At 32.9% G+C, this 14,687-nt stretch overlaps 2 protein-coding genes across 5 annotated transcripts; one reads left to right on the top strand and one right to left on the bottom strand.

Moving 5' to 3' along the window:
* Positions 1 to 339: 339 nt before the first annotated feature.
* On the bottom strand, positions 340 to 6,470 carry LOC126978950 (CDK-activating kinase assembly factor MAT1). Of its 4 annotated transcripts, none has more exons than XM_050828089.1 (6): positions 6,376 to 6,470; positions 6,145 to 6,295; positions 5,683 to 5,979; positions 4,922 to 5,154; positions 4,222 to 4,397; positions 340 to 520 (listed from the first exon to the last, which is right to left on the bottom strand). In XM_050828089.1, the coding sequence occupies exons 2-6, from the start codon at positions 6,266 to 6,268 to the stop codon at positions 421 to 423; spliced, it is 930 nt and encodes a 309-aa protein (XP_050684046.1). In that variant the 5' UTR covers positions 6,269 to 6,295; positions 6,376 to 6,470; the 3' UTR covers positions 340 to 420. The 4 variants fall into 4 exon arrangements, with proteins under 4 accessions (XP_050684046.1, XP_050684052.1, XP_050684039.1 ...); XM_050828095.1 differs by having other exon boundaries at positions 6,370 to 6,387; XM_050828082.1 differs by having other exon boundaries at positions 6,145 to 6,412.
* A 2,563-nt stretch (positions 6,471 to 9,033) lies between these two features.
* Positions 9,034 to 13,729, top strand: LOC126979019 (probable 28S ribosomal protein S16, mitochondrial). The gene is made up of 3 exons (XM_050828169.1): positions 9,034 to 9,413; positions 12,602 to 12,761; positions 13,554 to 13,729. The coding sequence occupies exons 1-3, from the start codon at positions 9,297 to 9,299 to the stop codon at positions 13,670 to 13,672; spliced, it is 396 nt and encodes a 131-aa protein (XP_050684126.1). The 5' UTR covers positions 9,034 to 9,296; the 3' UTR covers positions 13,673 to 13,729.
* Positions 13,730 to 14,687: the final 958 nt, after the last annotated feature.

The raw sequence follows: 14,687 nt of genomic DNA, 5'->3' as shown, positions 1-14,687 counted from the left end.
TTTTGTTTTTATTGTTTTATCTTTTACAAATAAATCAATCTATTTCCACGAAATTTAGTGTAAAGGTAACTTTTTATATCCCAGATACACTGTAATTTGTTTGATTTGAAATATTTATTTTTACAGTTCATTTTGACACTTCCCGACCTGAGATCGTCCGTAAGTTATTTTTCTTTTCATTTTTGATATATTCTCTTCCTTTTCCAATGGGTTTCATCCAACTATTTTTTATTTTTTTCACTTTTTATCATGTTCAAAGGCTTCAGCACTGGTCTAGATCCTGTGCAAATCAGGCATATATTGTAAATAGCTAATTGTTTGGTAAAATAAAACAAAATATAAGAACACAACAATTTTCATTGACACAGCATAAATCACAGATCAGTCCAACAAAATACGAGTAACACTGGCAGTATCGGGTCAACTGGCATGATAGAGGCCAGACAAAGCGTCCTGTAGAGCTCGTAGACAGGGCAACACTGATGAGTACCCACCTGCCTTCTCTGTTTCGCTCTCCGGTCTGAAATGAAACATATTGATGATCAATAATCAATTAAAATGGAGGACTGTACACACAGCATGCAATAATTTATTAAAAACTACTACAAAAACAATCATTAGTATACAGTCCATAAAAACAGAGCACCTTTCACATATACACACCCATTCATCCTTACACTCTCACCATACCCATACACAATATGTTAGGTATTAGTCATAACATAAAAAAACACACTTGATTAAATTTGAACATAATCTAGTAAAATTTATTATTTTAAAGTGATATTACTTATATTCTAAAATTTACAAAAATGCAATCTAAATTATATCTCTAATTTCGGAGTGCCTATTGGCAAAGGCCTCCTCTAATTCTCTCCAATGTACTCGATCAAGAGCCACCCTAGTCCAGTATGTATCAAGGGTATAGCGGAGCTCGTCTCCACAGCGTCTTGTGGGTCGTACTCGGTTACGCTTACCATCCCGTGGGTAACAAAGGGTAACTTGCTTGGACCATTTTTCGATATTACAGCGTAGCATGGGGCCTGTCCATCTCCATTTTTGTTGATCAATTCCAGTAAGTATGTCAGGGATTTTGGTTTTTTCTGTGATCTCTGAGCTAGAGATTCTATCTTTAATTTTTATCCCCAACATACTTCTCTCACACACTGCTAGTTTGTTCCTATGTTGTTCAGTGAGGGCCCAAGTTTCACAGCCATAAGTTATACAGGGCATGACACAGGTGGTATAAGCTTTCCTTTTTAATGTTTATGTTTAGGTCCTTGCTTTTCATGACCTCCTTGAGAGACCAGTAGTACTTCTTCCTTCCGTTTGCTATTCTTTTTTCGATTTCTGGCCATCTGGTTTGGGGATATTATTTGTCCAAGGTAAACATATTCAAACTGTGTCCCACCTAGATTAATCTCCACCTGAGACGAGTTGGTCATATTTTTCGTTTTCTCCAGATTCATTCTTAGTCCCACCTCCTCACTGCTCTCCGCTATCTGTTGGATCATTTTTTAAGTTTTTTGGGGTCATTTTCTAGAAGGATTAGATCGTCTGCGAATCTAAGGTATTTAAGTTTCGGCCATTTATATTGATACCCAACTCGTCCCAGTTTATCTTCCGAAATATATTTTCCAACACTGCTGAGAACAGTTTTAGTGATAATGATCGGGAACGGGTCGCCCGTCGATTCTAACCTATCACTACTTCTGCTGATGCTGTAAATATTTTTTATGAGATTTACGTATGTTTTGTTAATACCTTGTTCTTCCAGGCTTAACCAGATGAAGTAGTGGATCACGCTGTCAAAGGCTTTGGAATAGTCAATTAATGCAATATAGATAAACTTCATAGAGCATTCAGATCTCCCATGACTATGATGTTAGAATAGTTAGGTGATTGTTAGAATATTTTTCTACCGAACCAGAAAGTGTGTTATAAAAACTTTCTATGTCACACTTGTCGGCCTTATCTGTGAGCGCATACACCTGAATAATTCTCCACACTTTTTTATAGTTGGGGATGCCTATATGGAGGAAAGCTATTCTCTGTGATATGCCTTCAAATTCCTTGATTTTTGCTTTATGTTCCTTTTTTCACAAGAAACCAACCCCGTAGTCAGGCTCTTCTATTCCTTCTCCTTTTCTTCTCATCTCACTTATGCTTAATATAATATCCAAGTTTATATCAGTTATTGACAATTCTAGTTCTTTAAGGCTTTCTTCTGACATCAATTTTAAAGTATTGAGTGTACATATGTAGTAGTACTCTCTTAGTCTTTCTTTTACACTTACTTTCGTTTTATAGTTTTAGAGGGTGTTGGTCATACTTCTCCTAGGTGACCGGCCGGCTTGGAGATGGACTGTATTTTTCTGTTTGGATTTTGTTTTTGGTTTCTGACTTCCGGGTGACCTGTATTTGTTGCTATTGTTTGGTATTCGCATTGGAGAGAGAGTTCGACCGAGCACGACGCAAGTCCTCTAATTCGTTAATTTTATTCATATATTGACGTATGTCTTCGCGGTCGGTGGTTTATATCATTTTAGCCGGGGCTGTTATTTTATATCCGTTTAGCAAAGGATATCTTTAGGTGAGCTTGATGGGGAGCGCTTGCGTTTCTCTGCTGTATTGTCTTTTATTATTAGCTTATCATAGCGAATGAATGCTAGTTTTCCTCTATTAATTTCTTCTTGTTGTTTTTAGCTCCTTTCTTTTGGTTAATACCTCTTTTGGAAAGTCTTCCGTTATATACATGTTTTTGGGGAGTGCTTTTTTGTTTCTGAACAGTTCCATCCTCCATCATTCCAGTGTAACTGTTATCAAGACAGGCCTAGGTTTCTATTGTACCCTTTTCTTCTGGCATAGCTAATTTCCCACTTATCCCAGTTATTCTGGCTGTCTTCGATGGTTTTGTTTAAGCTCTCTAAAACCAAATTTACGAGTTCCGGATAGCATTTTTCATCTTCTTTTAATCCATGTAGGTTAAAATTATTCTTTCTTATACTCCTTTACAGAATATTAATCTTGTTTTTTAATACTTCTACTTCTTGTTCAATTTTTGGTTTTCTTCCACAAGAGGTTTTAGTTTTTCTTCTATCGTGCCCACTAGACTTTTAGTTATGTTTTCAGTGACAGTCAATGTTTGTTTTTGAAACTACTCCTCCATTTTCTGTACCAACTTTTCCATGAGTTCCACCGTTTCTCAAATTTGGCTAACTTGGTTGAAATTTATTTCTAAAGGCACGTTGTTGTCTATGGTAAGAGTGAGCGAATGTATGATTGTCTGGTTCTGTCGGATTAAATTAAAACGTCAAACTGGCCGTACTTAGCTATATAGCTATGGCTATATATACGTATTGGTAAATTTGCAGGTTTTTTGATATTTTCTTGTAAGATGGTGATGGTTTTACGATAATTTATCACTTTCACAGTTCACTATTACGGAGCTAGTGTTTGCGTAATGTTTTTTCTAACGTTTGCGCGGATTTAATGTACTTTTTCACGGTAAATGTTGGAGAGCACAAAATTACATTGTTAACTTGACAGATGTAAAACCGGAAGACAGCAAAAAGAATTCATTATACAAACTAAATTTGTAACCATGGAGCCACAACTTGAAGAGTTGAACAAGATATACCAAGATTACTACTACTAGTTGAGAGTCCCACATCATTCATAAATTCTGGTTACAAATTTAATTTGTACAATCTAGTACCTACAATTTTTGTATATATTTGTTAGTTTCATCTACATGCAACTGAAGTATCACTGATCTAAGGGTGAGGAATACTATCCTTTTGTGATACAGTATTTACTAGTACAAAAGTATAGGGCGAATCAGTATGAGGACAGCCACTTAGTTACTTACCTACGATAATGAAAGTTAATTTGAATAGTAGTAAGTTATATTGTTCTTAATTTTATTGTATAATTAAAGTGATGGTTGTTTGGACTACAATAACAAATGAAATGTACATAACTGTTTTAAAATTATATTTGACAATGTTTGTCCTACTAATACTACTAAAAACAAGAGATAAATGACAAAAGCAAATTTGAAACTGATGCATGTAATTATATCCCCTAAATAAATGTATATTAAAATAAAATTTGTAAGTATTACTCAAAAATTAATTCACTGCATTAAAACCTGTAACAGTCACTAATTGCTATTGGTGGCTTATCCAATTTGAAAGAAACTCTTTGGGAAATACATACCTTACATGTTGCAAGTATCCCTTATCAATTATATCAGATATAGGTGGTGGATCTGGTCCACATCTGTCAGGCAGCGCAGGCGGTTCATACTTATAGAGTGGTCCTTCTTCTATTATGGGCAATGGTTGTTGTCCTGACCCTCTAGTGAACTTTACGCCAGTAGAGAACTGTGTAACCTGAACCAAAATAATTATCATGTGAAGCAATCAAAGCTGCTCTTGTGGACATGCTTCGGGGGATCACAGAGCAAGATAGTCATTATAATCCAACATGTATCACTCTGTTTGGACCACACTTAATATACACTAAAGTATATGAGATAAGTCTATCGTTGTGTCTCATAAAAATCATAATTATACAGATTACAAATGATTATCATTTCCACCTGTATAATGAGTGTCATCAACATCATATCAGCCGGAAGATCAAAGACTGCTGGACAAAGGCCTCCCCCAAAGAGCTCCACAATGTTGTGTATGTACAGCCCTTACATTTGTGAATAGTGGTTCAATGCCATGGGGACAGTTTTATATTAAATTACAGAAAATAACTCAAGAACTCCAAAATGGGATTAAATCTGCATCATTTTGCTCATAGGTAGACATTTATACCAATCAACTAAAAGGCTTGTCATTGATGTTATTTTCTCCCTCCCCCAAAAATAAGAATAAAACAATTTGTAATAAACAAAAAACATTACTTTTGGCAATATAGGTGCTGCCTCTTCCTTATGATTCGCAATGTTTTGTGTGAATGTAGTCAATATATCTTTGGCATCACCATCTGCAAACATCAGCTCATCAATTAGCAGCTCTTTCTCTCTTATCTTCTGTTTTTTTGCTTCCTGCTCTATCCTTACAATCTCTGCTCGGCGTGATTCTTCATTTAATTTCTCTATTTCTAATATTTCTTCAAGCTCTAATTCTTCTCTACCTGTAATCCACATTAAATAATGTAAAATAAAAACAATATAAATATGTGAATAAGACAATGGGTGCAGATTTAATGGTAAAAAATGTTTCTTAAGTGAACCCTTTACTGAGCATAAAACCTTTTAAAATTGTAATAGCTGTATTTGTAATATTGACATATTCCTACATGAACAATTTTGTATAAGTAATAGAAAATTGTTTAGATAAATATTTGTTGCATCAAACATACTTACAGAAAGCAGCTGACAAAACCCACAATCCATTACATAAATCTATTAAATTTATAATACTAAAACAGGGGTAATTACATACAGTGTAAGCTCTATTAATTTATACTTGATTAAATGACAAACACCCTAAGTCATCGGAACCACTTTTTTTGTTAAAGTTATTGTCTCTAAACTAACGATCAACTTGACTAAATCTTAGACACCAAAATTAAATTCTAATATGCCAAATAGAAAGAGGTTGCACTGCACATGAAAGTTTTTCTAATTATTATAGAACAGTTTCAGTATTTGTATCTAACCTATTTTTGCTTTATTTTTTAATATTGCTTCTTTGTTATCCTTTTTGTATTGCTCTATCCTTTTGTTGGTATTAATTATATCTATATTATTAACTAAATTGAAAATAATACTTTCTATGTCCTCCAAATAATCATTATACTCTCTCAATGTAGCAAAGTCTTCTTCCTTTTTATTAAAATCTTTAAGTATACGCTTTCGAATGTCTATTTCTTTTTCAACCATAGCATCTTCAAAAAGCTGAACGCGGTAATTACACCTTCGTAAGGGCACATTACAGTCAGGACACGACCCCGATCCTGAAATGATGATAACGTTATTATGGCGCCAATAAGCTTTTAAAGTTCCATGCAGTTTCAAAATTTTAGTATTGTAAAAAGTATAAAAAAGTCTACAATGTTTAATATTTATTTAAAAGGTGGACGACCCATATTCATTTTAGGAGCAAAATAAGATCTTATTACCTTTTAGAAACAACAAATCCACACAACTTTCGCATAATGCATGGCCGCAGACATTTACCATCAATTTCAAAGAGGGATTCCTGTATTTCGTGGTTTTGCAACGGGGACACGCTTGGTCATCCATTGCTCATATAAAATTCTGCAATAATTTCTGCGAAAATATTGAAATGAATTTACAGCAAATAAAATTGAAAACAATATATTTGAAATTTGAATTCTAATTACACCAACACCACAATCCTGGATCCACATTGCTGATTGCTCACAAAGAGGATAATTGCTCTTTCATCATTGACATTGAGTGATTGCTCTATAGTCAGACCACAAGTTAGAGCTGTCAGACAGTCTAGACTCTACGGCCTACGCTGACAGCTGAACGCTTCTCAGGGCAGTCACAGTGTGACACTAATGATTAGAAGACACATACTCAAAGCTTGGTAGTCTAATCTAACGTGATTCTGGCAAATCTGTGGTATATCTTCCACAGAAGCCACAGTAGGAAGAATAGAATAGGCACTAATGATTTGTTGTTTTTTTATATTTTGAGCAATAATATGACGTAGGTATCATTTGACATTTCCTATTATCGTCTATGGCCCATCACTACTAACAGCCTGTCGCAACTCCTAAACTGGAATATGTATGGTATTGCGCTAAAAATAATGGCAGCAAATGCTGTCTCGCTCTTACATAATAATATATTCGACTCTTTTGTCTGTTTTGGTTTGAGTGTCATGTGACATGTCATTCATTCAAAATAAAAGTGACTGTTAACAATTTTTGTTACGAATTTTCGTTTTCTTTTCCTTTATTCGTGTATTATTCAGGGTAATGTGCTTAATTATTTATATAATAAATGCGTAAGACTTTCTAAGCTATATCATGTAATAAAATATGTGGTTTAAAATCTGGCTGGTCAGATGGGAGTAAGATAATTTTCATGGCTAAATTATTTTTCGATAAAGAAAGGTGAATATAAGGCGATATGAACAAATAATAAGCTAATAAAGAATGCCTAAAGTGATTAAAAGTGATAAAGTATTGATTTAATTCATCTAGATTATTATCAAATTTATTTTTATTTATTTAATTTTTATGGTATGTATATTTTTGATTAATAAGTTTTTCTGCTAATATGTATTCTGTTATAATTTCAGATTCAGAACCCTCGCCTACGACTTTATTGCAGCATCTGAAAAACGAATACCAGAGACTGTCTAAACCGAAACTACAACGCAAAACAAAACTATTAATTATGTTAATTGTTTTTTCTTTGGGATAACTAAAACGTATCCCTTAGTTTAAACTAGTTAAACTTTGCGTAGCTCCATATTAAAATTAACAAAAGAGAACCTTAAAATTAGACATTATATATATATTATTAGTTAATTATCGATAAAAATTATGTATTCCAACCCTATATATTTATTATATTGGCACTGATATTACGTCATTAGTTATATTGGTATCAAGATTTAGTGCAATACAATACAAACGACATTTCTCATTATTTTGTATTTGGACTCTTGAACGTAGTGTTTAAATTCTCTTTGACTACTAAGTATTAAGTTCTAAGTTCTCATAAGGGCCATGGAGGTTGAAACAAAAATAATGCCTTTAATTTTGAGGTGGCTTTTGCTTGCAGAAAGATACTGTCTCAAAGTAATATACTCTAATAACAAATAAATAATGAGTAAAATTTTATCTTATATAAATAGATCTCTAGGATCATTAACAACAGGGATTGATCTCATAAGTGGTATCTCTCCAGAACTGCCCAACACGCTTCTAGAAATAGATATGAAATTTTGTAAAATAAGAAAACAATCACAATGGCCATGTTACTCCTTTTCTTACCAGTGTATTTTTCAACCCTTAACAGAAATGAAAAACACAATAAACAACAATTTAGATATGCTATAATTTTTAAGTAATAATAAAACATACTATGTTATGTATACTGATGGAAGTAAAGGGAGTGAATATGTACATTCTGCTCTATACGATCCACAAACCAAATTTTGTAAAAATTTTGTTCTACACAAATCATGCTCAATTTTTACAGCAGAATCATATGCAGTCTATGAGGCATTAATAAAGATACGCGAAATTCACAACTTTAAGAACTTTTTAATAGTAACAGATTCTTTAAGCTTAATAAAAGGTTTAACTAATCTTACAGTTAATTTTAAATCTAACTATATCCTCTTTTTTATAAAAGAAATAATATATAAATACAACCTTGAGCATATTCAAGTGGCCTTCCTATGGGTCAACGAAATGGCTGATAAGACTGCATATGAAGGTATTAATTCAGTTGATGTTAAAAATGTTATAGAGATTCCTATGACTGATTGTCTCCCAATATATTGACCAAGAAATTCAAAAGTTATGGTTAGACGTGGAAGAAAGACCAAGATAATGAAGGAAAATGGTATGGCCACATACAAGAAAACATACCTGTCAGACCCTGGTACAATCAATTGAAGGATTGCAACTACTGCACCGTCACACATTGCAAGATTGGGTATTGTTGAGAATAAAATTTGCCCACATTGGAATTTCTAATGAAGGAACTATGGACCACCTTATTTTCGACTGCCAAATATTTCTGATTGACAGACTTGTGCTGGCCAGTGAAATCAGTGACTCCAAAATTTTATGTGATTCTTCATCCCGCCCGCCTCCACTTGATCAGTTATTAAGAGACAAAAGAAGTTATAAACCATTATATAAATATATTAAGAATACAATTCTAACAATATAAAATAAAGTGAAGTGATAAGTGAACTGTGAAATGAAAAGTATACATATTTAGATAATAAAAAAAGACTTGACTTAAAGGTCTTAGTTACCAGGCCATAAAATCCCAAAAAAAAAAAGTTCTAAGTTCTAACTTCTAATTTCTAACCAAAGAATATTTTTACTCTAACAAGAACAACAATAATTATACATAAATATATTTAGTAAACACTACAGTCTACTCTACCTATTGAATATTTTAACATTTTACAAATTTACAAGCAACTTCCAAGGCAGAACATGAAGTTCTAAATCATTTAAATTAGTATTAGGACAAGGTTAGGCAATAATAAGTTTTAAATAAATACTTAATTGCGAATTGTTTTTTTCTATAGACGAAAAACTTCAAAATGCCTTTGCCACCAGCAAGTGGAACTGGAATATTTTATGCGAGAGCAGCTAAATCGATTCGGTTGATACCGCAAGGATGTACTAATAGGCCTTTCTATCTTATTTCAGTTACGCACGTAAGTACTTTTCGACTGTTTATGAATTATTTACCCCAGCTTTATATCTCAATATGAAGAAATATATTTGTAGAAGTATAGTAAATTTGTGCTTTTATTGATAGATAACACAAAACTTTCTTAACTTCGTTTACATAGTATTATTATAATTTGGATAAAAGTATTACAAAAGTTGTAATAAATTAAGTTTAAGTAATTCATAAGCTTCTTTGTATAAAATTAAGAAACTGACCATAGTGTGAGATGCCCAATAAAAAATGATATCACTTTAATAAATAAATAAAAATAAAAAAGCCTTTATTGCTGTACAAATTTTACATAGTAGTTACTAAAATAAAGTAAAAATAGTGCCTCTAAATACTATCGGCAAACAGTCTTTACTGTGGTACAGCTTGTCTTCTGACAAAGGCCTCCTCCAAAGATTTCCATTCTGTCCTATCTTTTGCTGTACGAGTCCATAGCTGCCCCGCAATTATCTTGATGTCGTCTTCCCATCTCATAGGCTGTCTACCTCTATTTCTTTTGCTATCTAGTGGTTGCCATTCAGTTATTAGTCTTGCCCATTTCTCTGTCTTTTCTCTTATCATATGACCTGTCCATTTCCATTTTAATTGTTTGAATGTTTTGTATGCATTCTTAAAATTTGTCTTATTTTTGATGGCTTTTAATTTCACATGATCCTTTCTTTTAACACCTTTTGTGCTTCTTTCTATTCCATTCTGACAAATTTTAATTTTGTTGGCTAGTTACTCTGTCAATGCCCATGTCTGACAACCGTACAATATAAAGCATGGTAGTATGCACATATTAAATACTTTCCTTTTGTCTTTTATAGGCATTTCTTTATTCTTCATTACTGAATTAAGTGACCAGTATCATTTCCACGTATTTACTATTCTTCTTTCTATTTCTTTTTGCATACATTCTTCATTCAATATTAACTGCCCTAAGTATATATATTCCTGAATGTATTCTATTTGCTCATGATTAACTGTTATTTGCACTGTTTGTGCAGAATTTGTCATTATTTTTGTTTTTGTTAAATTCATTGAAAGGCCTGCCTTAATACTCTCATCCGCTATATCCTGTACCATTCCATTTAAAGTTTCTGGGCTATCAGAAAATATGAGTAAGTCATCAGCAAAACGTAGATGATTCAGATTTTCGCCATTTATATTTAGTTCTTTCTTCGACCAATTCAGATTCCTGAATACCATTTTTAGGACGGCTGAAAATAGTTTAGGTGAGATAGGATCTCCCTGGCGAACACCTCTTTCAATGTCAAACTCTTCACCTGTAGATTCAAACTTTATCTGTGCAGTACTCTTTTTGTAAACGTTTTCCAGGATTCGAATGTATTTTGTTTGTATTCCTTGAAAATGTAATGCATCCCAGATAAATTCGTGTTCTAAGGTATCAAATGCTTTGTTAAAATCAACAAATCCGATAAAGTAGGTTTTCTTAAATTCTTTGATTTTTTGTAGTACTTGTCGAAGGGTGTGGTTGTGGTCTATAGTTGAAAAATTTCTACAAAATCCATCTTGCTCTTTAGGCTGATTTTCGTCAAGGCTATTCTACATAATATGTTTTTGGAAAACACTTTGTAAACATTGGACATTAAGCTGATTGGTCTATAATTGGTCGATTTGGTCCACACCTATGGAATAATTTCCGTTCTGAGAATCTCGTTAAATATATCTGTTAGTTTTGGAGTGATCACTGGTAATTTAGTTTTTAGTAGTTCATTTGTAATGAGATCTGCTCCAGGTGCCTTATCAAACTTTTGTGTCCTAATAGCTTTTATGGTTTCATCCTTTAATATTTCAGGTATTTGCTCTTCGTCCGTCAGCGCAATGCATTCTTGTGTAGTTTTTCGAATTTTATCACTTTTGTATAAATTGTTTAATATATCGTGTCTATTGCTACTAGTTTTACCGTCTTTGTTTTAAATATTTGGTATCCAGTCTTTTTTGTGGTTAATTTCCTTTAGTGCCTTTTTAATTCCACCTGTTTTTTCTATATAAACTTTCATCGTATTTAAATGTTTAGTTTTTCTTTCTTTTCTAAGTTGTTCACTAATCTGTTTGCTAATTTCTGTTATTTTTTGATGGTTATCTTTATTTTTCTTTTGTTGTAAAAGTATCTTCCGTTCCTGTAGTAATTTTTTAACTTTAGGTGATGCTTCGTTTTTGTTACTTGTCTTTGTTCTGCTTGTGATAGTTTTTATATTGTTAATTAATTTATTGTATTTTTCTTGTATAGATGTCGATTCTTTGTTATCATGTTCCTCTTTATCTAGTGATTTCTAGAGATTGCTGCGCAGTAATTCCGTGTTTCCTGTGATTCGAAAAACTGTATATTTATTGATAAATGGTCTAGTTTTCTTGATATGTGTACCTGACAACGTTGTCCGAATCATCCTATGGTCTGTGTTAAAGTTTAAATTTTTTATAGTAATTATATATATCTTTAAAAACTCTATTGTTTGACATAATGTAGTCGTTTTCGTTCTTATAGAGCCCATTAGGTGATATCCATGTCCATTTATTTGAGGGTTTCTTGTTATAAAAGTTATTTAGTATGGTAAGTCTGTTTTCTAAAGCGATATCTGCCTATAATATATTCTTCTCCGTTATTAGGTGTTCCGATTTGGCCATTAAAATCTCCCATTACTATGATATTCTTATGTGCGGTTTCAATAGTATTTTGGAGGTCATTATAGAATTTTTCAATTTTTACTATATCTTCCTTTTCTCCAGTCATATTTAATTTTATATTAAGAATAGCAATATGTTCTGAGATTCCTCTGAGTTCTTCTATATTATTTACCATTTTTCTTTTCACCTTGAATCCGACTCTGTACATCACTTTAATAGACTTTCTTAATTATTGCACAAGTGAAATTTTGACCACACTTGCTGAATAGTTTTAATTTCACTGTTAATAAAACAAGACAAGAGTATATGGATGCATTTTGATTGCATCCATATACTCTGGAGAATGGAGAACTTACCTATATAACTTTTGCTTTATTTAAAGACCTGAAAAAGGCTTTTTGATAGAGAAAAACTACTCTGCAGTGTCATATCATTACACATTTGCTAATTACTATTTGACTGATTGCAGATATTATAAGAATATAAATATTTCTGCTACTCTTTGTTTTAATACACTTGTAAATTTAACAGCGCAAAAGGCTAAACAATCAGGAAGTTATTGAACAGCTAGGGTCTTATGATCCTTTGCCCAACATGAACAATGAGAAAATGGTGGCATTGAATCTAGAACGAATCAAACACTGGCTCGGCCAAGGTGCACATGTGACTCCGCCAGTTGCTCACTTATTAGGTATGTTTTGTACATAGTTTGGCCATAAGTTTTTCTACAAAAAAAAAATTGTTATTCAAGACGAAATTTTAATAAAACTTAGACATATTTATTTATTGAAGTCTTAGAAGTAAATCAAAAAGGATTTTTTTCAAAATTACTACCATTCGCTTCAATGTAGGCTTTTAATTTATTTCCAGCCATAAATATATGGATTTACACTGTCTTCATTGAAAGTTTAATCACTGCTGTTTCACTTGAAAGTTTAATCACTGATTATCTAATCATAAGATTCAGATGGACAGGGCCAGTCTGATCTGAGTCTGTCAGGCCAGGCCTCTTATAAATCCCAGAATGTTGACTTCCAGTTAAACTTCCCACAGTTTGTGCCTAGTGAACAGATGAAAAGTCCAAAGTACATTTCAAAAAAGGGTATTGGTACTCTCTTATACTGTAGGGGTTGATTTAGGGAATTTCCTGTATCAATGATATCTACTAACAGCACACTGACACTACACCTTCCCTTTTTAATGTGAATGTGAACAAAGAAGTGGAGAGGATAGGCTTAAAGTTGACTTCACTTTTGCAAATTTGCTCTGACCAATGGTGTTGCTTTATTTATTTGAATTTTCCAGAATATTTTTGAATATAAAAATATTGATGTTGGCATTATTCTAAAGTAATAAAGTTTATAAAAAATATTTGATTCTTTAAATAATATTTTACTTGAATTATTGTTTGTTTTAATTTTGTATTTATTATTATTACATAATGATTATATTATATATAATAACTGAATAATATTATTTTCAGGTTTAGCAGGTTTCTTCCCAATCCATCCGAGGTGCTATATAACTGCATGGAGGAACAGGTTAGCTGAGAAGGAAAGGCTAGCTAAAGAAGCTGAGACAGTAGCCCAAAGTACCTCTTAATATCATATATATATCATAAGTAATAGTAACTAGTGTAAATATAGTTTAACAAAACAATATTCGTTTTATTGAAATACTTGTCATGATGTCAGCTGAACATAAGGCCTATCGCAGACGACAGACTATCCGTGACGCACTTTTTAGTCTGTGATAATAAAACCGATAGATTTATATGCCGTAACGCATATGACGCGCATAAAAAGTTTGACATACAAAATATCCTCGTAGCTCTGACAGACCGCGCCGTTTAAAAAGTGTGCCAAAAAATTAACGTTCGCGTCAACACGCGCTAACGCAGACGACGCTTACTTTAGTCTATATAGTAGTTTATATTTGCTAGTGATTGACGTGTATAATGGCGCTAGACATCGATGTTGATTCAAGAAATAGAAATCAGACCATCACTCAATTATTATACTCTTTGCCATCACTGTATGATACATCTTTGGCAGAGTATCATGACAAAAATTTAAAAAGAAAATTGCGGGATGTAATTTCCAAATTTATTTGGATATAGTTTTAAAACTGAATGTTTAATATGAAACAGTCCCTTCAATAATCCTTCTGATTGAATAGGGTGAACCCAAAATTCTCTATTTATTCTTCTTTTTTATATCTCAAGTACGAAATAATACACCTCAATCTCTGTACTTGCATTGCGTGTATAGTTCTGCCGACAAAATGACCGAAAGTGTGCGTTGAGTGTGTGTAATATCTGCCAAAGACATTTTGCGCGCAATGCCGACTTTTTGTTTGCCGCAGCCGCAGCACAAAAAGTGTGTCATCAGCGATAGGCCTAAGACATAGTTGCATGTGCTGTGGGTGTCCAATAAGTATTGACAGCACATTTATTTCTTCGTTGATAACCCAGTCAACCTAGCTCGGGACCTGACTCGAATGTCAGTTCTATGAAGTACGTACAGCTCGCGACAACTACCAATTATTGTTAGTCAGTGAGGATCATTGGCGGCCTTAGGTTTTGGCCACAGTTTCTGGCGGTGTGGAGCGCGGCGCG

Source organism: Leptidea sinapis, chromosome 3 (assembly GCF_905404315.1).
Source record: "Leptidea sinapis chromosome 3, ilLepSina1.1, whole genome shotgun sequence".
Classification (NCBI taxonomy): Eukaryota; Metazoa; Arthropoda; class Insecta; order Lepidoptera; family Pieridae; genus Leptidea; species Leptidea sinapis.
This window is presented reverse-complemented; position numbering and strand designations above follow the sequence as displayed.